The sequence below is a fragment of the Pelophylax lessonae genome (genome assembly GCF_965119305.1).
Source record: "Pelophylax lessonae genome assembly, chromosome: 12".
In the NCBI taxonomy this organism is placed as follows: domain Eukaryota; kingdom Metazoa; phylum Chordata; class Amphibia; order Anura; family Ranidae; genus Pelophylax; species Pelophylax lessonae.
Window position 1 is genome coordinate 24,227,053 of NC_138779.1, and position 24,454 is coordinate 24,251,506.

The 24,454-nt window shown below is 45.5% G+C and overlaps 1 protein-coding gene across 1 annotated transcript in view; it reads left to right on the plus strand.

The window, feature by feature from the left end:
• LOC309568242 (uncharacterized protein) overlaps positions 1-24,454 on the plus strand; it is a 49,944-nt gene that overhangs the window by 13,630 nt on the left and 11,860 nt on the right. The window contains exons 3-5 of the mRNA XM_082273908.1: positions 2,927-3,065; positions 20,290-20,441; positions 23,484-23,646. Of these exons, the coding sequence (XP_082130034.1) occupies positions 2,927-3,065; positions 20,290-20,441; positions 23,484-23,646 (454 nt within the window). The remainder of the gene's footprint in view (positions 1-2,926; positions 3,066-20,289; positions 20,442-23,483; positions 23,647-24,454) is intronic.

The window sequence follows — 24,454 nt, forward strand, 5'->3', positions numbered from 1 at the left end:
AGTTGGGACGAGATCTGTGGGTGCTATAGCTTCTCGTAGACCTCTAATACTCATGTTTTATCAACTGTTGCATTTCTCAGTCTTCTAATTGGGGGCTCACCTCTTCAATTTACAAATCTTAAATCGCAAATACCTGCGCTAAGGTTCAATATACAAAAGCAAGCAGCTGACACAATATTGCAGGCAACAATATGAGGACAGTTAGAGATAGGAAGGTGCAGCGCTAATGTTACAGATAGAGTTTGATACAGGGGAAAAAAAAGAGGTGTAAAGACAATCAAATTTGTTCGAATAAGTCAATGAAGTCCTTGGATGACTTATAAATGGTGCTCGTAAAAGGATGTGACACAGAGACCTTCACCACCAAACCACATGGACAACCTCTTACCAATTGGATTTGACCTTATGGTGAGAAAGTGCAGTCTCATATCTTCCCTCAGTAATGGAACACCTCTCCAGATTTCTATCAGTCAAAAAGAGAAATGGAGGTATCCATTTATGGTATGGTGCAGTAAATCAGGAGTATAGGACTAGGAGAATAGGAGTAGGACACTAGGCAGAAAAAAAAAATCTGGCTATGCCTATGGGCAGTCCCAGGGGGTATACTCCCTCTCTCTGCTATAGGTACTCAGTTTTTTCTGCCTAGCCAGGAGTAAGAGCCTAGTTCCTTACTGGGATCTCTGATCCTGGCAATTTTTTCTTTTTAGATAGAATTTTTTTTCTCCTGGATTTTTTTCCTGTGAGATCTACAGTCATCTGCAAAACTGGGCAAAGGGCTGGATAATCTAGATCCAGTGGTCTCCCCAGTCTGGCCAGCGTGCGCAGACCTCAGCTCCGCACTAGGTCAGCTGCGACATAGCCCCACCAGACGGGGGGCTGGTCTGCGAGTTAAATGTCTCGCGAGGTTGCATACGACCGGGTCTCGGCCTAAGCCGCAGCGTTCCTTCTGGCTGATAGCCCCCCAATTTCGATAGAGAGGAGGTTCTGTCTGGAGCGGTGCCCACCTGGTTCCTGGTATGGTAAGTAACTGTCCCCCTTCTCCCCCTGGAGGGTTTTGGGGTGGACGTGGGCCCCTCCATGGGACAGTCGAACCCCTGGGTTCCCCTCCCTCCTGTTAGGCACCCCCCTCATCGGTCTGGTGGTCCCTGTGGGCCTCCCCTCCCCTCCTTCACTGATGGGGGCAGGGTGCTATGCTGGCGATGTGGGCGGGGGGGTGCGCCACCGGCGACTGGGCGAACGGCTGTGGGGGGGGGGCTGCCTGTGCCATTTTCTGAAGCCTAGGGATCCCTGCTGGTGCCGCCATTTTCTTTTAGCCTGTGTGCTTAATGCACGACGGCCATGTTTGTGGTGGCCATTTTTCGGTGGTTTGCCATTGAAAATAGTGGCGACCATGACAGTGGCGCCCTCTGGGCAGCGATTTCAGCAGTGGGAGCACCTCCTCATCCACTGGTGCCGACTCCTGGATCTTTTTATTTCCTGATCGCCGTTCATACAGTGCAGATTCTTCTGGTACCTGCGGTGCCTGGTTTCTGTGGGGCTGCTTGCTGTGGGGGCACTCAACGGGAGCGAGTGGCCAGGAGCTCTGAAGAGGGACCCGATAAGAGGAGAATCCAGGCTGCTCTGTGTGAAACCAACTGCACAGAGGAGGTAAGTATAACATGTTTGTTATTTAAAAAAAAAAAAAAAAAAACACGAGACTTTAGTGCCGGTTCACACTAGGGCGCCCTGTGAGGCGACCTGGTCGCCTCACAGGTCGCCTCCCATAGGGAAGCTGCGGACCCGTTCTAATAGGAGCGACACAAGTCGCTCCGACCTAGAAAAAGGGTCCGGAGATTCTTTGGGGCGACCCGGAGGCGACCGCCATAGACTTCAATGTTATGAAGTCCGTGGCGGCCGCTCCGAGGTAGCGGCGCGCTGCTCGCACCGCAACCTCGGAGGTCGCGGTGCGAAGTAGCGTCGCTGCAGTGTGAACCGGCGCTTACAATCACTTCAATTCTATGTTTGCTTTGGTAGGGAGTGCATGGGTATGTTCTGTATTGTATCAGTCCTGAGTTAGATTCTCTGGTCCAAATGCTGCAGACATGATACTAATGGGCCATACACACTCTACGATTGTCTTTAGATTTTTTCCTTTAGATTTACCAAAACCATATAATATGATGTCAAATCTAAACACTTTCAATTTGTATGCAATCAGGCAGACTCTTGCACTACATCAGGGGTCTTCAAACTATGGCCCTCCAGTTGTTCAGGAACTACAATTCCCATCATGCCTAGTCATGTCTGTGAATGTAAGAGTTTTACAATGCCTCATGGGATGTGTAGTTCCGCAGTTAGCTGGAAGGCGGTAGTTTGAGGATCCCTGCACTACATAGTTGAAGGTAAATCTAAAGGAAATCTAACAACAAAAGTTGTATAGTGTGTATCCAGCCTTAGTGAAGCATGGGAGATAGGAGAGTTGATGTTCTGTACCTAAGGTTCTCCAGGAGATGCAGGGGAGCCGCCTTCTGCCGCTTGCCAGGCAGTAAATGTGGCGGATGAAGGAGGTGCCATCTTAGTTGTGACCTGTGCTCGCTGAGTGCCTTTCTCATAGTAGGAAGGTAAGGCACTGGTGGTGGATGGAGCTGGACAACAGGATAGTGGTGGTGCCCACTGTCAGCTAATGTGGCCATCTAGACAGCAGCTAGCAGCGGTAGAATCTGAGAGAGAGGCTCTGTAAATACACGTCTTCATGCGGACATGTGCAGACCACGCCCCCTAGTTCATTTTTCAGCAGTGGAGAAATTTCACCCAAAGCAACCACATTCCAGTTTTAGTTTTTAGGATAGTTTGGACCATAACCTCTAGGATCACAAAATCCTGATCTTCCTTTTCTACAGTGCCAATCTGTATTCTTATACCTCTTTTGTGTTCATACCCAATATAGGAAGGTTACAGTTCCCTCTTCTGCTGACAGTATAAAGAATGCTGAGAAGTTTATTGAATTATTTCAAGTATGGTTGTATGAAGAGCAACATATATCAACAGAATTCGAACCATTGGAGGAGAAGATTTTCAAACTTCAGGTAAAATGCAATTGTCACAGTCTTGGTTATGCTTTTATTGTCTTTTTTTTTTGCATGTAAAAAAGATTATTTGGATATACATGATCTTTTCATTGTGTATGTTTAAGAAAAACTCTATGTATAATTTGTAATTTATACAGGTACTTGGGTGCAGCCATATTTGTATTTTACATGCGGCAGTTGCTTCTTGCTTTGCAGTGTTAAGCCTCATACACACGATCGGATTATCGGACAAATTTTCGTCCGTTTTTTTGATGCATGCTAGTCTCATATCGAAAGTGATGAGGTTACGACAGAATTCAACTTCAGAAGTGATGTTATGTGTTGAATTGTTTTATATGTATTCTTTCTTTTCAGAGTGTGCGTAGTCTTGCTCTTATATTTTTTGGATGAAAACTGTACTAAGTAGCGAAAATCGGATGTTGTGTTCATGTACAATAAAAATTTTATAGCCTGCACATTCCGTTTTTGTCGTACGAAAATTCGTAATTGGCTGTCGAAAGCACCATACTAACTTTTGGAAAATCGGAAGATCTTTCGTTGGACAAAATTTTACTTCCGATTTTCTTATTGTGTGCACGGGTCTTTACACAACAGTTCTGCTTTAGGCTGGGCGCACACGTGCAATTTTTATTCCCATGATCTCTCAGCTATTAATCACCAGCAATTGTCACACACCGGGAACAATAGAGTGTAGCATGGAGCCGCAATTATTCACTAATAGCAACACATTGAGGTTGATTTACTAAAACTGCAAAGTGCAAAATCTGGTGCAGCTCTGCATGGTAGCCAATCGGCTTCTAACTTCAGCTTGTTCAATTAAGCTTTGACAAAAAAACCTAGAAGCTAAAGGGTTTCTATGCAGAGCGACCTCAGATTTTGCACTCTCCAGTTTTAGTAAATCAACCCCAATGCTCAAAATGTGTGCCTTCATTTGCTGCCGCACACAACTGCATGTGTAGCTAACGCTAGCAGTCAATTATTGGACAGGGATTGTTCTAACAAAAAATGTGCGTTTATCCAGCATTACTGTTCCCTTTCATCATGGAAGTCTAAATCTGCCAATTCATGGAGAGCATTTCATTCCCTGCATGGCCGATAAAAAAGAAAAAAGTAAAAGATGGTTAATAACAGTCCAGTGGGTGGTGATTTTCGCTTTTGCAGAGCTACACAACCAAAAATCTTTAGCAACTAACATACCTGAAATCTTTTGCTTCCCCTCCTAAATTACTATAGTGATCAGGTGCCCAGCAGTTGGAACCACAGCACAGAAAGGAGAATGCAGGAATCCAACTCGCCCAAATATATGCCGGCGGCTGAAGATTTTTTTTGGCTGGCACGACTGTGTAGATCACAGTTACTACTGCGGGACTGGAAAGTGTTTATCTCTTTTTTGAGGGGCTTTTTTTTGTGTGGCACGAGTCTCTTTAAAGAGGTAGTAAACCCCAAAACAAAGTATACAATATTGCAGCTTACCAATCCTTAAATGTGGTGGCTGCACTAGCTCCCCCCCCCCTTTATTTCACTTGGTGATCTAGCCAGTAACACACTTTCTGTTATAGGGTGTCTCCATTCTGGATGGGGGAGTAGTTGAGACACCTTTGGACAGCAACATTGTCAGCCTCCGGAGAGGGTAGTGTTAGGCAGGCCAATCATTATACATAGTTAGTCTGGTTGAAAAAGACACAAAGTCAATCTGGTTCAACCAATCCTATATACACAATTCCATACCCACAGTTGATCCAGAGGAAGGCAAAAACCCCAGCTGATCCCTCAAGAGGCAATCTTATATTCCCTGGATAAACTTTACCTATGAATGTTAGAATCCAATTATGTTATGTACATTTAATAAAGAATCTAGGTCTTTCTTAAAGGGGTTGTAAAGGTTCGAATTTGTATTTTTTTATATAAAAATTACAAACATGTTATACTTACCACCTCTGTGTCAGGATTTTGCACAGAGCAGCCCCGATCCTCCTCTTCTGAGGTGCCCCGCAGGTGCTCCTGGCTCCTCCCCTTCATCAGGTGCCCCCACGAAGAGCCGCTTTCCATTTGCCCAAGGAGTTTTCCAACAGGGTGCTGTACAGGTCCAAGGGTGTGGACCCCAAAAAAATAAGGGGGTCCAGAGATGACAGGGCCTGCCGTGATGGTTGAAGATTAGGTCCTGTTTCAGGATCCTGCGGCGGAACTAGTAAATTTTTCCCTCTTTAAAAAAAAAAAGAGGTTGCAGGGAAAAGTTTTGAGCACTATTACCTCTCCAGCGCCTGCAGTACTGTGTTTGTTCATTAGGGGTCAGTAGTGTCTAGGCCAAGATGCCTTGAATGGTGATGTCTTGCTATGTGTTCCACAGTGAGGAGCTGAGCTTTGCCACATAAGCTGGGCGGACCGAGAGGCTAGTGAGGGCCCGTGCGAGCGGCCTCCGGGTGTGCGCTCACACGGAAAAGCGTGCGTGTGACATCACAAGCGTGCATTTGGCACGCTGTATCGGCTTTTGAAAGTCAGGCAAGGTTTGCAGAGCTCCTTGCTGACGCTGCAGGTTTTCACTGGGGCACGTGAGTCTATGGGACTTGTACACGGCTGCAGGCACTAGTATGTGGAGGGCGGTAGTAACTGTGGTAGCTGCGGAAGGCTGGATCACAGTTTCTACACAGGATAGTGCAAGGGGTTTTTACCTCAGATCTGGGTCTTACTTTAAAGTAAGCAATGTCTTCCAGAAAAAAAAATTGGGGGGGGGGGGGTAGCAAGTGCTCCGCCATCAGGATTGGAGGATCCTAGTCTTATTCCTGCTGTGCTAACTTCCCTTGATAAGCCTGAAGCAACTGGCTAGTCTGAGGCATTACGCTTGTCAGGTTTTGTTGCTACTTCCAATGCCTCTGCCTCATCTCATAGTTATGTTGATAAATGCTAGGAAACCCGTCTGTAGCAAAATCTACTATAGAGTCTGGAAATCTTACATCTGTTGGTGTGAGTCCAAAAGTTGGCATCCTCGCAAGTATGTTATTGGAAGAATTCTTGCTTTTCTGCAATTAGGAGTGGAATTTAAGCTGGCATTAGGAACTATCAAAGGGCAGATTTCGGCCTTATCTAGCTTCTTTCAGAGACCGATAGCAACACACTTGTTGGTGCGAGTATTTTTGCAAGGTGTGATTCGCATGGTTCCACCTGTCAAGCAGCCCCTATGCCCCTGGGACTTAAATCTTGTGCTCTCTGAGTTACGGAAGCAACTGTTTGAGCCTATCAGGCATATTCCTTTGGTTCTTTTGGTAAGGAAATTGGCTTTTTTGGTCACCGAAACTTTAGCCAGAAGGGTGTCAGAATTAGTGGGCCTTTCTTGCAAGGAGCCATTTTTGGTCCTGCACCAGGACAGAGTGGTCTTGAGTCCCCATTCCAGCCTTTTTGCCCAAAGGGGTTTCCAGTTTCCATCTAAACTAGGATATCACTCTGCCTTCCTTTTTTACGAATCCTCGGACCACAGAAGAGAAATTATTACATTCACTCGACGTACTACGGGCAGTCAAGGTCTATTTGAAAATGTCAGCGCTAATTCGGAGCACTGATGCTTTTTTTGTCCTGCCAGATGGGCCTAAGAGGCCAGGCAACGACAAGTTCGACTATTTCTAAGTGGATTCGCCAGGTCATTGTTCAGGCGTATGGTTTAAAGGGTAAGGTCCCACCTTTTAGATTAAAGGCTCACTCTACCAGGAGGGTAAGTGCTTTGTGGGCACTGCATCATCAAGTGTCTATGGCTCAGATTTGCAAGGCTGCTACTTGGTCTTCAGTGCCTACATTCACTGGGTTCTACCAGTGGATATTGGAGCTCGAGAGGGGGCTGAATTTGGATATAGTGTGCTACAAGCAGCAGTATAGATCCTTTTTTTGTCCTTGGATTACTGCGTTCCCTCCCCTCAAGGGCATTGTTTTAGGATATCCCAGATAGTCATTATTATGGCTGCTCTGTGTCCCATGATGTACAATAAAGAAAATTGGGTTTTTCCTACAACTTACCTGTAAAATCCTTTTCTTGGAGTACATAAGAGGTCCCTCCCCTATTTTCTGGGATCTTCATTGCTTGCTACAAAAACTGAGGGTCTTCCTGTGTGGGAGGGAATTAATAGGGGGAAACTTTCTGTCTATTGGTTTTCCAGTGTCTGTTCACCTATAGGTGGCATATAACCCAGATAGTCATTATTATGGCCTGCTCTGTATCCCGTGATGTACTCCCAAGAAAAGGATTTTACAGGTGAGTTGTAGGAAAAATCCAATTTTGGGAGAGGGGGTGGTTTTGGGTTTACATGAATGAATAAAAGCTTGGTCTTTTAAAGCAGTGGTCCTCAACCCTGGCCTACAGGGCCCACTAACAGGCCAGATTTTAGGTATTACCTTGGGGAGATGCAGACTAGAGTACTGCAATCACTGAGCAGCAAATGATATCACCTGGTATGTATTTCAGTTATCTTGAAAATCTGGCCTGTTAGTGGGCCCTGTAGGCCAGGGTTGAGGACCGCTAAAGCCACCATATCTAATAATTGGCAAAATGGAATTTAAAGTAAAAGTTCAGTCAAAAACTAACTACAGTAAAACCTTGGTTTGAGAGTAACTTGGTTTGAGAGCGCTTTGCAAGACAAGCAAATTTTTTAAATAAATTTTGACTTGATATACAAGCGATGTCTTGATATACAAGTAGCGTCATGTATAAAAAAAAAAAAAAAAAAAAGGAGCCTCTAAGTGTAGCAATATGGTTACATTTAATGAAGGTTCAATATTTAGCAACTCACATGGTTGATGATTAAAACAGGCACATCTAAGTATACAGGCATCCGGGGTAAAGCTGTCCACATAGACCATCCTCTGCACAGCCATCTTCATCATCCCTTCCCCGCTGCACTCCACGAGTGATTCAAAGCCTCACTTTCAGATCACTCTACTGCAGGCTATTCTTCCCGGTCACAATTGCAGACTGACAGTGGTGAGAGCCGGTGGTTCAGAAGATGGTCTATGTGGACAGCTTTACCCCAGATGCCTGCACACTTAGATGTGCCTCTTTAATCATCAACCATGTGAGTTGCTAAATGTTGAACCTTCATTAAATGTAACCATATTGCTACACTTAGAGGCTCCTCTGATCTCTCTTATATTCTGTAGTCTGCTAGATTTTGCTTCTAATCCCCTTGGGAAGGCTGCATATTGTGGATGGACATTTTATGGTTACACAACCTATCACATTGCTATAATCTTTGCATATAGACTATAAACCGAAGGACTTGTGGAACGAATCATCTGAGTTTCCATTATTTCTTATGGGGAAATTTGCTTTGATATAAGAGTGCTTTGGATTACAAGCATGTTTCCATAACGAATTATCCTCGCAATCCAAGGTTTTACTGTATACCTAAACCTGCTCAAATCCCCATTTAAATCCTATTCTAACTACCCTGTAAGGAAAGATGTCTATACTTACCTATTCAGAGGGCGCTCTGGTCTGGTCACATGATCTCTCCAGCGCTGGCTTCAGTGAAGAGAGATCATTGACAACAGCTGCAGACCCTGGGTGCTGATGTTACCCATAGGCTTACTATGGGGCATTTGTTGTCGGCTGTCTTCTCTACACAGAAGCTGCCAGTGAGAGCCGATCATTTAAATGGACCAGACCGGACCGCGCTCACAATAGGTAAGGGTAAACCTCTTGTCTTAAGGCTGGGTTCACACTTATGCAAATTGGATGCGGGGTTTCCCTACATCCAATTCCCATGACAGGAGACACTGACCAGTTCTTAATGGAGCCGGTTCACCCATCACCGTTGCAGCTGTAGAGCGGATTGCACAGTGGTCCTGTGTGTCTTTGGCTCAGTTTCAGGTCCGAATTCAGGCATAAATGTGGGCTTGATTCGTCCCTAAAACGAAGAACAGGAACGCACCGGACCCCTGCTGTGAGCCGCATGCGAGCCAAGTGTGGACCCTGCTTTACAGGGTAGTTAGAATGGGCGTAGGAGGAGGTTCAGTTATAGGTAGTATTTTACTGGAATTCCACTTCAACACATTTTTCATTTTGGGCTTAATACCACTTTAAAACAATACTTAACTCCGCTTTAAAATTTTCTTTGTAGGGCCCCCGAGGTGGGTTATGCCAGGATGCACAGCATATTAATACATTATGGCAGACTTACCTGTCAAACGTGCCTTCCAGCGCTGCGGCGGGATCGATCGTGACCGATAGGGTCTCTTCTTTCAAAAATACCCTGCCTGTAAGCAAATTTTTGAAAAATTAACTTTACTTCCACTTCAAGGAACACACTGATTTCTGATTGCGTGCTTACTCCCTCTAGTGGCTATTCTTAAAATCATCTTTATAGCCAATACAATAAAAATACAGATGAAGCACGAAAATGTATCAAAGATAAAAAAGAAAAATCTGCAAGACTCAAAATATGTGCTCTTTAAAAATGCGCTACAGTTTCTCTTTATATTTTGCACCATACCGGTCTGTCTTACAACACACTGTAACTCTCTATCCCATACATGTGACACTGTCTCCCTCTTACCTGCATGAGCTGGCACCAATATTCTCTGCTGGAAGTATCTACTCTGTCAACCTGGGGGGATGCACGGCACTCAGCGCCGAGTACCTGCTCAGTTTCACTGTTGTTCCAGCGAGATCTGTACATATACATTTTTTCCATCTCCCTTTATGTATTAACCACTTAAGCCCCGGAAGATTTTACCCCCTTCCTGACCAGGGGGTATTTTGCGATTCGGCACTGCGTGACTTTAACGGACAATTGCGTGGTCGTGCGACACTGTACCTAAACAAATTTGACGTCCTTTTTTTCCCACAAACAGAGCTTTCTTTTGGCGGTATTTGATCACCTGTGCGATTTTTTGATCACGCGCTATAAACAAAAAAAGAGCGTAAATTTTGCAAAAATAGCAATATTTTCCCCAGTCGTCTTCCAGGACAGCCCTTGAGAGATGGAGCTCCTCCTACCAGACCGGAAACACATTGCCATCAGCTCTTAAAAGGCGGTCCCTCAGGCACCTGGTCTGTTTTTTGTGTTTCCTCACTCCGAGGAGACATGTTGCCAGGAGGAACCACCTTAGAGGGCTGGATGAGCTCCATTGCTCAGGACTGTCCGGGAAGACACCGCAACAGCCTGGGACCCTCACCTTGCAGCAGGAGCAGCCATGGCCTCGGGTTCCCTCCACAGACGATGGAGTTCCCCGCTCCCCACTCTCTCCAGGGCCCGGCGAGGGAGAGGGCAGTGATGACCGCACACCAAGCGGTATATGCGGCAGGGCCGCTCTGCGGCCTCGCTGGATGTACGGTGAACCGGAAGACGCGGTGCGTCACTTCCGGCGGCGGTGACGTCATCGCTGTGCGCCGGAGGTCACGGTTCCGGCCTCCAGGCGCAGAGAGGAAGGGGAGGGCCGGAGCCGGTGTAAAAGGAAGAGGAAGCCTGCACAGCATGCCGGATGCAGTGCGGATCCCACGGACAAGGCGATGGAGGTTCCACACACCGCAGGGGAGACGAAACACCGGCTCAGCACAGGTAGGCTGGCACTTGCCAGTATCCTTCTCCTGTGAACAGTATGCAGCATAGTGGTGGTGGAAGGGGTGAAGCACTGAAGAGTCCTTATAGGACTTTTCAGTGTAACAGGGAGGCACAGAGAGGGTTTTTTTGTTTTTCAAAAATTTTTTTTTTTTTTTTTTTTCTCTTTGTGTGGTCACAAGTAAAGATTATTTGCCTATGTACCCCTTTCTTAGAAGGAACCCTCTAAAGGAACTTCTAAGACTGAAAAGAAAAAATGCCCCTCCTGTGCCACCAGGCTTTCCTCCAACTATTCAAAGACCCTATGCCCATCATGCATCTCGGCCATATTGAAAGCTGAGGAGGATTCACCTTTCTCAAAATTTCTCTCCTCCTTTAAGGACGAGGTACATTCTACCTTTGCGTCCTTCAGGAAATTAATCGCAGAGGTGCAAGTACCCACCACTACTCCACCAGGCCCCTCCTCCGCGCCTACTCCCGTAGCCTCAGGTTCAGGGGAACCAGTACTGAGCAGGGAAGACCCCTCTAGGGTCATGGACCCAAACTCCTCCCAGTCAGATTCTGGACAGGAAGAAGGACAGGGGGAGGCCGTCAAACCCACCGGATACAAACTCTCCACAGAGGAGGTCCAGGACCTTCTGGGGGCCATTTATGAGACCCTGAAAATAAAGGAAGAGGAGGCCCCCTTATCTAGACACGATAAGATGTACCAAGCCCTGAACAAAAAGAAGGCTAGAGTATTCCCGGTACATAAACTTATGACGGATTTGGTACTCAAAGAGTGGTCAGAACCTGAAAAGAGACCATTCTTTTCAGGTTCCTTAAAAAGAAGATTCCCTTTTGATGACAATGAGGAATCAGTGTGGAACCAGGCGCCAAAGTTAGACGCCCCCCTGGCTAAAGTGTCCAAACATTCGGACTTGGCCTTTGAAGACATGGGACACCTAGGGGACCCCATGGACAAACGGAACGATATCATCTTAAAACGTTCATGGGATACGGCTATGGCCAATTTAAGGCCCGCGTTAGCTACAACTTGTGTAGCAAGGAACTTTGAGTTCTGGCTTAAGCAACTACAGGAACACCTGACGGCAGGTACCCCAAGAGAAGAGGTACTAAAGTCCTTCCCTATGCTCTATAAGGCAGTAGGCTTTATTTCGGATGCCTCAACAGAAGCAGTAAAATTGTCAGCCAGGTCAGCGGCGCTTTCCGTCTCAGCCAGAAGAGCATTATGGCTCAAAACCTGGTCCGGAGACACAGCATCAAAACTGCGATTATGCAGTGTCCCATTTTCGGGAAAATTCCTCTTTGGCACAAAATTGGATGAAGCCTTAGAATGGACGGCGGACAGAAAGAAAACCTTCCCGTTCAAAAAGAGGACCTTTCAAAGGAAGACTTTTCGTCCCTATAGGGGACAAGCCAGGGAAGACCGAGGTCAAACGGATACAGGAAGGCCGAAGAAGCACTGGACGGGCCAGAAGGGGAAATCAAGGGCAAATGTGCTCTTTAACCCTCCTGGCCAAAATCCCAAGACCCAGTGACGCTGGAGGCCAGGTGGGAGGAAGATTGGAGAGATTCCTCCCCCAATGGCAAAAACTAACCTCCAACAATTTTGTCAGGGGAGTCATCGAGAGGGGTTATGCCTTGGAATTCGGCAGAAAACCCCCCTCAAGATTGACAATTACCAATCTACCAAGGGACCCGGCAAAAGCACAGGCTCTGCCACTGCTTATAGGCGAGATGGTGGATCAAAGGGTCCTAGTTCCCGTACCAAAACGAGAGGAAGGAAAGGGTTTCTATTCGCATGTGTTTCTAGTACAGAAACCCTCAGGAAAATTCCGATTGATAATTAATCTGAAACCTTTGAACACCGCCATAAGGTACAAAAAATTCCGCATGGAGTCAATTTACTCTATAAGGAATTTGCTCCAAAAAGATTGTTTTATGGCAACTATGGACCTAAAAGATGCTTATCTACACATCCCCATAAGGGAGGGATCCCAGAAACATCTGCGCATAGCAATAAAGATCGGGGAAAGGATCCATCATTTCCAGAGCAGAGCACTTCCGTTCGGACTCTCGTCATCGCCGAGAATTTTCTCGAAGATCCTAGCAGAGGCTCTGGCTCCCCTGAGACTCAGAGCCATAAATATAATCCCGTATCTAGACGATCTGCTGTTCATGGCTCCCACCAAAGAAAAATTGGTCGCGGATCTAATAGTGGCTCAGGAATGGCTTACCCGTCTAGGATGGATAATCAACACCCAAAAGTCAAACCTCATACCGTCACAGGAGATAGTGTTCCTAGGATATATCATCCGCTCAAGAGAACAAACGATGATACTTCCAGAGGAGAAAATAAGACGCATAGATCAAAGAACAGCAGAACTACAGACCAACCTTCCAAAATCAATAAGACAAATTATGTCGGTACTTGGGCTTATGACGTCTTCTATTCCAGCAGTCGGGTGGGCCAGATTCCATCAGAGACCACTACAAGCCTTCCTCCTACAGAACCTCGGGAACAGAGATCTAGAAGACGAGGTCCTTATCCCAGCAGGAGTAAAACAGGAACTATGGTGGTGGAGGAACCACAACAACCTACACAAGGGACTGCCATGGACAGTTCAGATTTCATGCATCCTAACAACAGATGCCAGCAGCTGGGGATGGGGAGCCCATCTAGGGAATCAATGGACACAGGGAGCCTGGTCCTTTTCAGAAGGACACAGTTCATCCAATTGCAGGGAACTGAAGGCCATAGAGAAGGGAATTGCAGCCTTCCAGGAGCAACTCAGGGGCCAACACGTACTGGTGAGGTCAGACAACATAACATCCGTGGCATACCTAAACAAGCAGGGAGGAACCAGAAGTCCCACCTTAATGAGGGTAGCACAGGGAATCCTTCGCTGGGCAGAGCAGAATTTGAAGTCCCTCTCAGCAGTGCACCTCAAGGGTACTCAGAACAACCTTGCAGACTTTCTGAGCAGACAACTGATCTCACAAGAGGAGTGGTCCTTAGACCCTGTAGTCTTCTCACAGATAACATCCAGATGGGGTTATCCGGAGATAGACTTATTCGCCAACAAAGCGAACACCAAACTGCCAGATTTTTGCTCGCTCAATCCTCGAGATCAGCCGATGGCAGTAGATGCGTTTCAGACTGCATGGACTTTCAGACTATGCTATGCCTTCCCCCCTCTTTTTCTAATCCCAAGGGTCCTAGCAAAATTCAGGAGAGAACACACTACGTTAATCCTGATTGCGCCATTCTGGCCGAAGAGGGCTTGGTTTTCACTGCTACTATCCCTGACGGATCAACAACCATGGATGTTACCCGTCAACCAGAACCTGCTGTCGCAGGGACCAGTACTTCATCCCAGGCCAGCCATGCTAAACTTGGCAGCCTGGTATCTGAATCAGACATCTTAAGATTAAAAGGGCTCTCGGACAAGGTGATCAAGACCTTGCTACAGAGCCGAAAGCCAGTCACAAGAGCTATTTACCAGAAGGTCTGGAAGAGGTTTAACTTGTGGTTGGCGCAATCCAAAAAAGGAGAGTCTGACTCGCCTACAATTCTGGAATTTCTACAGGAAGGTATCGACAAGGGCCTGTCCTTAAGCACTATTAAGGTACAGATTGCTGCCCTATCAGTTTATTTACAAACTTCCTTACAACAGGATCCCCTCATTAGCAGATTCTGCAAAGCAATTGCTAGACTTAGACCAGTACCTTGTCGTAAATTTCCGACTTGGGACTTATCTATCGTATTAAGGGCGCTGATTAAGGAACCCTTTGAGCCATTATCAGAGGCTTCCTTAAGAGCGATTACCCTGAAGACAGTTTTTCTTATCGCTATAACCTCCGCTCGCAGAGTTAGCGAACTACAGGCCCTTTCTGTTAGAGAACCCTTCATACAGATTTTGGAGGATAGGGTCATACTCAGGACCGACCAAACGTTTATACCCAAGGTCGCCTCTACCTTTCACAGAAGCCAGGACATAACACTACCCTCCTTCTGCAATAGGCCATCCAATGACAAGGAAGAACAACTGCACCATTTGGATGTCAGAAGGTGCCTTATTGCCTACTTAGAAGCCACAAAGGGCTTCAGAACATCTGAGTCCCTGTTTATCCTGTTCTCAGGAAAACGCAAGGGGAAGCAGGCTTCAAAAGGGACCATAGCCAGATGGATCAAGATAGCTATCTCAGAGGGATACAAAATCTTGCACCTAGACCTGCCAGAGGGACTCAAGGCACACTCCACAAGGGCATTAGCCACATCTTGGGCAGAAAGAGCCGGTGCTACCCCTGAGCAGATTTGCAAGGCCGCAACGTGGTCAAGCATGTCAACATTCGTCCGACACTACCGTCTGGATGTTTTGGGTAGTCAGGATCAGGTGTTTGGAAGGAAAGTCCTCCAAGCAGTGGTCCCCCCCTAAAAAAGGAACTGGGTGAGTACTTGTTAATCCTCTCAAGGGCTGTCCTGGAAGACGACTGGGGAAAAACCAGAGTTAGAACTTACCGGTAACTCTGTTTCCAGGAGTCTTCCAGGACAGCAGGTTCCCACCCTCTCTTATACATTGATAAAAGAAATTAATGTAATGTTCCATATTATGCTTTAACTGTTTTTCAGCTCTGTCCTTCGGTTCTTGGATAAAACTGACCAGGTGCCTGAGGGACCGCCTTTTAAGAGCTGATGGCAATGTGTTTCCGGTCTGGTAGGAGGAGCTCCATCTCTCAAGGGCTGTCCTGGAAGACTCCTGGAAACAGAGTTACCGGTAAGTTCTAACTCTGGTTTTTTCCCTTTTTTTTATATGAAATTCCCCCCCAAAAAAATGTAAAAATCAAAATTTTTTAACATTTTCGGCCAATTTGTTCTATGCTACCTAAGTTTGGTAAAAAAAAATCGCAAAAAGCGTATTTTGATTGGTTTGCGCAAAAGTTATTGCATTTACTAACTAAGGGAAAGATTTTTGTCATTTTTGTTGTTTTTTTTTTAACGCGTAATGGCGGCGATCTGCGATTTTTTTTTGCGGTACTGCGACATTGCGGCGGACAGATCGGACCCTTGACTGACATTTTTGACACTTTTGGGGTTACCAGTGACATTTCTACAGTAATCAGTGCTATATATATATATGCACTGTTACTGTAAAAATACACTGGTAGTGAAGGGGTTAACTTTATTTGAGAGGGAGGGGCTGTGTGTGTCCCTAGGGGCGTGATTCTAACTGTGATTGGCTGTGGCTTCAGCTGTATGCAGAGTGATCAACGGATCTTCATAGTAGATCCATATGATCATCTCTCATACAGAGGGGAGAATGACAGGCAGCTTGTTTACACAAGCTGCCTTTCTCCCTCTCCCCCGCCGATCGCAGAGTGGCCGGCGGACATCGGGTCCGCCGGTCACACGCGCGGGGGGGGGGTCCGTGACCACGCGGGAGCGCGCCTCCGGCCGCGCGCGCTCGCTCCCTAGACCCTCACAAGCTAGTGACGTACCCCTACGTCACTTTGCCTGTGAGGGGCTGACCGCCGCCGTAGATAGTCGTGCGGCGGTCGGCAAGTGGTTAAAGACCAGCTGCCAAAACTGACATTACCGTGTTCGATATCAAACTAATCACATGCTGAGGACTTATATTTATTGGGAACCCCCGTGGCAATATATCCCCACCACAATGTCAAGTCCGCTGCAGCCAACTGGAGCTTTTTTGTGTTGACATTTTTTATTAAGAAAGATTCACCACTACAGCAAATGTCTGACAGTGATACATGTCATAGACTTTCAAAACATAAACAAAATAAACTATGTGAATTTGAGAGCGGAGCCTTACATAAAGGTCATGGGGTGATATAAATACTGTGTGTGTGTATATATATATATATATATATATATGTATGTATAAAATATATATATAGTATCTCACAGAAGTGAGTACACCCCTCACATTTTTGGAAATATTTTATTCTATCTTTTCATGTGACAACACTGAAGAAATGACACTTTGCTACAATGTAAAGTAGTGAGTGTACAGCTTGTATAACAGTGTAAATTTGCTGTCCACTCAAAATAACTCAACACACAGCCATTAATGTCTAAACTGCTGGCAACAAAAGTGAGTACACCCCTAAGGAATCTGTCCAAATTGGGCCCAAAGTGCCAATATTTTGTGTGGCCACCATTATTTTCCAGCACTGCCATAACCCACTTGGACATGGAGTTCACCAGAGCTCACAGGTTGCCACTGGAGTCCTCTTCCACTCCTCCATGATGACATCACAGAGCTGGTGGATGTTAGAGACCTTGCGCTCCTCCACCTTCCGTTTGAGGATGCCCCACAGATGCTCAATAGGGTTTAGGTCTGGAGACATGCTTGGCCAGTCCATCACCTTTACCCTCAGCTTCTTTAGCAAGGCAGTGGTCGTCTTGGAGGTGTGTTTGGGGTCGTTATGTTGGAATACTGCCCTGCGGCCCAGTCTCTGAAGGGAGAGGATCATGCTCTGCTTCAGTGTGTCACAGTACATGTTGGCATTCATGGTTCCCTCAATGAACTGTAGTTCCCCAGTGCTGGCAGCACTCATGCAGCCCCCAACCATGACACTCACCATGTACTCCTCACCTGGTTGCCGCCACACACGCTTGACACCATCTGAACCAAATACGTTTATCTTGGTCTCATCAGACCACAGGACATGCTTCCAGTAATCCATGTCCTTAGTCTGCTTGTCTTCAGCAAGATGTTTCCGGGCTTTCTTGTGCATCATCTTTAGAAGAGGCTTCCTTCTGGGACAACAGCCATGCAGACCAATTTTATGCAGTGTGCGGCGTATGGTGTGAGCACTGACAGGCTCACCCCCCCCCCTTCAACTTCTGGATATGACGCTGAGCACTTGCACTCCACTTCTTTGGTCGACCATGGCGAGGCCTGTTCTGAGTGAATCCTGTCCTGTTAAACCACTGTATGGTCTTGGCCACCGTGCTGCAGCTCACAGTGGATATAAAAAGTCTACACACCCCTGCTAAAATGTCAGGTTTCTGTGATGTAAAAAAATGAGACAAAGATAAGTCATTTTAGAACTTTTCCCACCTGTAATGTGACCTATAAACTGTAAAACTTAATTGAAAAACAAACTGAAATGTTTTGGGGGGGTGGGGAGTAAAGATAAAAAACTAAAATAATGTGGTTGCATAAGTGTGCACACCCTCTTTTAACTGGGGATGTAGCTGTGTTCAGAATTAGGCAATCACATTCAAACTCATGTTAAATAGGAGTCAGTACACACCTGCCATCATTTAATTGTTAAACGGTATCAGTCAGGAGAAGGGTAAAAATGAATTTCCAAGGCATTAGATATACCATGGAACGCAGTGAAGACAGTCGTCATCAAGTGGAAAAAATATGGCACAACAGTGACATTACCAAGAACTGGACGTCCCTCCAAAATTGATGAAAAGACGAGAAGAAAACTGGTCAGGGAGGCTGCCAAGAAGCTTACAGCAACAATAAAGGAGCTGCAGGAATATCTGGCAAGTAATGGCTGTGTGGTACAACAATCTGCCGTAGTCTTCATATGTCTGGTCTATGGGGTAGAGTGGCAAGACAGAAGCCTTTTCTTACCAAGAAAAACATCCAAGCCTGGCTAGATTTTTCAAAAACACATTTGAAGTCTCTCAAAAGCTTGTGGGAAAATGTGTGATGATCTGATGAAACCAAGATTGAACTTTTTGGCCAGAATTCCAAAAGATGTTTGGAGCAAAAACAACACTGCACTTCACCAAAAGAACACCATACCCACTGTGAAGCATGGTGGTGGCAGCATCATGCTTTGGGGCTGTTTTTCTTCAGCTGGAACAGGCGCCTTAGTTAAGGTAGAGGGAATTATGAATAGTTCCAAATACCAGTCAATATTGACACAAAACCTTCAGGCTTCTGCTAGAAAGCTGAACAACAACCCAAAGCATACATCCAAATCAACAAAGGAATCACTTCTCCAGAAGATTAAAGTTTTGGAATGGCCCAGCCAGAGCCCAGACCTGAATCCGATTGAAAATCTGTGGGGTGATGTGAAGAGGGCCGTGCACAGGAGATGCCCCTGGCATCTGACAGATTTGGAGTGTTTTTGCAAAGAAGAGTGGGCAAATATTGGCAAGTCCAAGATGTGCCATGCTGACAGACTCATACCCAAAAAGACTGAGTGATGTAATAAAATCAAAGTTAGTGAAGTGAAAGCTGTGATTTTGGCTTTCTCTGGATTCTGTAGTTCTGGATCAGAACTTTTGATCCTGTGCCCGGAATTTACTAGGTGCCTGCAGCCTGTCTGTATAGCCAGGTTTGCAGGGTCGTTATATTCCCAGGTCTGAGGACATCTCCGAGCTCCCAGTTTAGAGACCGCTCCCAGTGTGGGAAACAGAAGGTCTCACCCAGGGGTTAGTGGAGCCCCAGCTAGGAGACAGGAGGTCTCACCAAGGGCTCAGAGAGCCCCAGCCAGGAGGTCCTATTCCAGAAGTCAGGTCGGCTCCTATCGGGGTATCAGAATCCAAGATTGGGCCGTGCAGCAGGGCACTGTAACTAAAGGCTAAAAGAGAGGGACTGGTAAGTAGAGCAGCGTTGCTGCCAACAAGGGAGCCAGGTGGCTCAGTATTTTCATATTGATGTGGAAGAAGCCCTGCGTGGGCAACTAATGTCTATTTGAACTTGCCTTAAATGCAGTTTTGACTGGTGCAATCCACTGGAAATCTCACACACACACTTGTCAAAAGTATTGGGGCATTGAACTTTAATGGCATCCCAGTCTTAGTCCGTAGGGTTCAATATTGAGTTGGCCCACCCTTTGCAGCTATAACAGCTTCAACTCTTCTGGGAAGGCTGTCCACAAGGTTTAGGAGTGTCTATGGGAATGTTTGACCATTCTTCCAGAAGAGCATTTGTGAGGTCAGGCACTGATGTTGAATGAGAAGCCTGGCTCGCAGTCTCCGCTCTAATTCATCCCAAAGGTGTTCTATTGGGTTGAGGTCATGAAGTTATCCAAAATGTCTTGGTATGCTGACGTCTTAAGAGTTCCCTTCACTGGAACTAAGCAGCCAAGCCCAACCCCTGAAAAACAACCTCACATTATAATCCCCCCTCCACCAAATTATTTGGACCAGTGCACAAAGCAAGGTCCACAAAGACGTGGATGAGCGAGTTTGGGGTGGAGGAATTTGACTGGCCTGCATAGAGTCCTGACCTCAACCCGATAGGGTGGGCCGACTCCATATTGAATCCAACAGACTAAGACTGGGATGCCGTTAGTTCAAGTTCATTTGCGTGTAAAGGCAGGCGTCCCAATAATTTTGACAATACAGTGTGTGTGTATGTGTACGTACTTACACACACGTCATTTTTTTTTCAACTGATTTGAGTTTAATTTACTGGAATCTGATTGCTATGGGTTACATTGTGCATTATCTTCGCTCATTGTACTGTTTTATCAAATAAGCTTGGTATTCTAAGATGATTCTTTTTGGCAGTCTGCAGCCCCCGATCTATTAACAAGAAGTCCCAGCTAGAGTCTGGAATCAGATGCTGGATTTTGTAGTTCTAGAACATGTGGAAGATCACATTTGTCAAATATACTGTATAATAATGTCAGAAATCGGAGCCATATATTCAGATTTGTCATCTGATTTTATACCGCAGAGTGCCTGTAAACAGCTGAAGAGAGTTCAGATCATCATTGACTCACTGAAGACCCAAATACTCTACAGCAGTCCCAAGGACATCAGCAAGTATATGAGAACTCTGGACCTGCTCAACAAGTTTGACTATATAACGGCTTTCATGGAGTTAAGGTGAGAGTTGTGCTTCTTGTGTCATCTTTTCTACATTTCAACTTCTTGAAAAACAAAAGCCGAAGAAAAAGAAATTCCATCCTTTTTTTGTTGTTGTTGTTGTTGATTTTCAGTGTTTTCGCATTCTTGCTATGAAGCGGGATGCCATAAATGTGATATTCTGAGATGTTGAGTGACAGCGGATTCACCTGGGTCACCACACCTAACTTCCCCAGACTAATCTGCCTATGCTGCCATGGTAACAAACATAAAGACACACGGGAATGGGCAATGACCTCAAGTGCATCTACAGACAAACATTTTCCTATAGAGTATGGGGGATGGTTAAAGCCTGTCAGGTTTTTTTTTTTTGCTACTTGTTCCATTGTGTTAACCCTTTCCTACTTCATCCAAGACTAAAAAAAAAAAAAGCTTCAACCTTACTGTAGATACCTTAAACACAAGGTGCTTCACATTTATGTGCAAAACTGAAAAAATCAGCGCAACTGATAGGAATAAATTAAAATGTAAGTCAGCAGCTATACCAATAATTTCTCACTAGAAAAGTAATGTGATGTATATAATGCAGGGGTACAGCGCTAAAGTGAATATGTGCAAAATAAAGTGCTAGAATAATCAAAAAGTGACAATGTGCTTATTACACTATCCGTAATAAATAATACCAAAACTCTCAATAATATTCAATTAAAGAATAAAATCACATATAGGTAACTCACAATATCATAAAGTGCATGAGACCAGTGGTGTATTTAGGTTTTGTGCTGCCCTAGGCCTGACTAAACTTGTGCACCCCCTAATTTAAATAAGACCCACCCCTTCCTGTAAAGACCACACCCCTTCCTATTTATGACCCACCCTGTCATCTGTAAACCACAGACCATAACCACGGTCTATCAGTGCCCATCAGCATAGCTTCATCAGTTCCCACACGTTCAGCCTCATCGGTGCAGCGGTATCAGTGCCGCCTCTTTACTGCACGTCAGTGTGGCCTCATCAGTGGTCACCAGTGCAGTCCCATCCGTGGCCACCAGTGCAGCCTTATCAGTGCCCATTTGTACAGCCTCATGTCACGGCTTAAGTAAGATTACTCTTTTGAGATATTTGGACTTGTGTTTGCTGCCACTAATTGTAATTATAGGATTATTTCACTTGTTTGTATAATAAATAGGAAGTCCATAGTCATTATACAAATAATGAAATATTTTTTTGCTGTCCCCCTGCAAAGTGCCGCCCTAGGCCTGGGCCTTGTTGGCCTAGGCCAGGATACAGCACTGCATGAGACGTGCTCAAAGAAGGTCCATAAATGTCCACTGGTGCAAATTCAGTAATATAAAGTGCTTGATAGATGTCTCCATCCACTATGTGCTCGTGACACCGCCACCAATAGCCACAAGATGGCCTCTCACCTTAAAAATGAATTAAAGAAAGCAACGTTTCCTTAGTAGAGGTGGGTCCGATAAACTGGAAGCCAATCACAGGACTGCCGGTGTAAAGAGCTCATAGTGGTGCTGGTGGGTCCACCTGTACTTCTGGTTTCCCTGCACTTGCCGCTGTGAGTTTCCCAAGGTTTTTATCAGGATGAAGAGTGGCAGGCTCAGTGAAAACGTATTAGTTGATCCTCCTAGAATAGCATAGGGGTCTAGAAAGCTTGGTACTGTTAAGTAAGTATGGATGGGGCCCCCTTTAAGGTATCTTCTCCTTGATATAGGAAGACAAGCAGAAAGATCCCAGATAGTGTAATACGTTCCAAACAGGTGGAACATTGGAATGTATTGCAATACATTCCAATGTTCCACCTGTTTGGAACGTATTACACTATCTGGGATCTTTCTGCTTGTCTTCCTATATCGAGGAGAGGATACCTTAAAGGGGGCCCCGTCCATACTTGCCAGTACCAAGCTTTCTAGACACCTATGCTATACGGCCTAGGGGTCCACACCTTCTGGGAGGATCAACGAATACGTTTTCACTGATCCTGCCACTCTTCATCCTGATAAAAACCTTGGGAAACTCACAGCGGCAAGTGCAGGGAAACCAGAAGGACAGGCGGACCCACCAGCACCACTATGAGCTATTTACACCAGCAGTCCTGTGATTGGCTTCCAGTTTATCGGACCCACCTCTACTAAGGAAACGTTGCTTTCTTTACTCATTTTTAAGGTGAGAGGCCATCTTGTGGCTATTGGTGGCGGTGTCACGAGCACATAGTGGATGGAGACATCTATCAAGCACTTTATAATACTGAATTTGCACCAGTGGACATTTATGGACCTTCTTTGAGCGCGTCTCATGCACTTTTATTTTGCACTTTCTGTCACATATGCACCTATGATATTGTGAGATACCTATATGTGATTTCATTCTTTAATTGAATATTATTGAGAGTTTTGGTATTATTTATTACGGATATTGTAATAAGCACATTGTCACGTTTTGATTATTCTAGCACTTTATTTTGCACATATTCACTTTAGCGCTGTACCCCTGCATTATATGCTTTACATTTATGGTTCTGAATCCTGTTTCCACTCATTAAGGTTAAGACAGCCCATTCATTTTGAATAGGCTGCAAATGCACCCTAAAGTACAGTAAACTGTACTCGCCACCCCCCTTTATTTTTTTTGGCATTGAAATGTATGGTACAGGCGTGGTGCAGGGTGCGTTGTGTGCTACCACAAGAGAGCGTTGGGATGCCATGATGAACACACCAGTTTAAGGGCCCATTTACAAGGGCTTGCACACTAAAACATGTGATGTCTGTTGTGTAGGCGTGGTATAATGCACTGTAGCCAGGGCCCGCCCCCTCCCCCACCCTTCTAAGTTACCTCCTGACGCCCCCCCCATATTTCCCCTCCCAAAACAAATCCCCTCCCCCCCAATCTCCTTGTGGTGCCCCTGAACCTTAACATGATACCACAGTGCCCAGGGCAGCCGCCCCTCCTGCCCACCCCATGTTCAGGCCCTGGCCCTGGATATATTGTAATAATTAGGTAATCGAATGTAATAAATGTATGATGGATCCTCTGTGTTCTTGGCTGCAGGGAGCACATGCTGACATTGGTAAAGAAGCAGTTCTTCGCCTTTCTGGAGCAAGGGAAAGAGCTGAAGTGTTGGCTGTCGGATGTTGTGGAGTTTCAGGAGAAGCTGCATCATGTAACATGTGACAGCCACCGTGTTGTTCAGCAGCAGCTCTCCCAGACGCAGGTACACAGAATGCATGTTGTGTGATATTGACATAAGGCTCTTTTTCCCTTTTTTATACCAGAATTTCTAGATTTAAAAGGTAACTCCACTTTCGTGGTGAAAAAAAAATAGCAAATAAAGAAAAAAACAATATAGTGTATATAATTGTGACACAAGTAATTGAATATTATTAAAAATGGCCTTTCCTTTTCATGCTGCAGTGCTGTATTTTTCTGAAAATGCAATATGGCCGCCTGGAGCTGTTCTGTACACAGAATGTATACTGACCACACCCCCAGAAACATCATTTCCTGCTTGTGTGATTGGCTTACTGAGAAGTCTGCACTAAGATACAAGTCAGATTCCTGGCATCCCCTGCAACAAAAAATGTAATTTTTGGTGAGATCCTCCCAATAGGAACACATCTAAAGGGGTGCAGGCCCAGCAGATTTCCTCATTAGTGTTCTGCAGGTGCAGAGCTGATTGATAATTATCAAACCACTCCCATTTGATTTATTTTCCCGCAGAGGTATTTCTTTAGAATAACAAAAGGTAGGAATTAGAGCTGCACGATTAATCGTTAAAAAATCGCAATCTTATTTCGGTGTTTCCTCAATTCATACAGTGCAGAGCTGTTCTCTGTTCACTCACAGCTGTCAGAAAAAAAAGAGCCTCCATGTTTATCAACATTGCTAAGCGCTGGGAGATACCTACCTATGAACGCGTTTTACAATGTATCATTTCGTTCTTTTAGATCAAAGGAATGAACTTCGGTCTTTATGTAGCACTGCCCCCTTGAGGACAGCCAGATGTCACACTTACGGGTCCC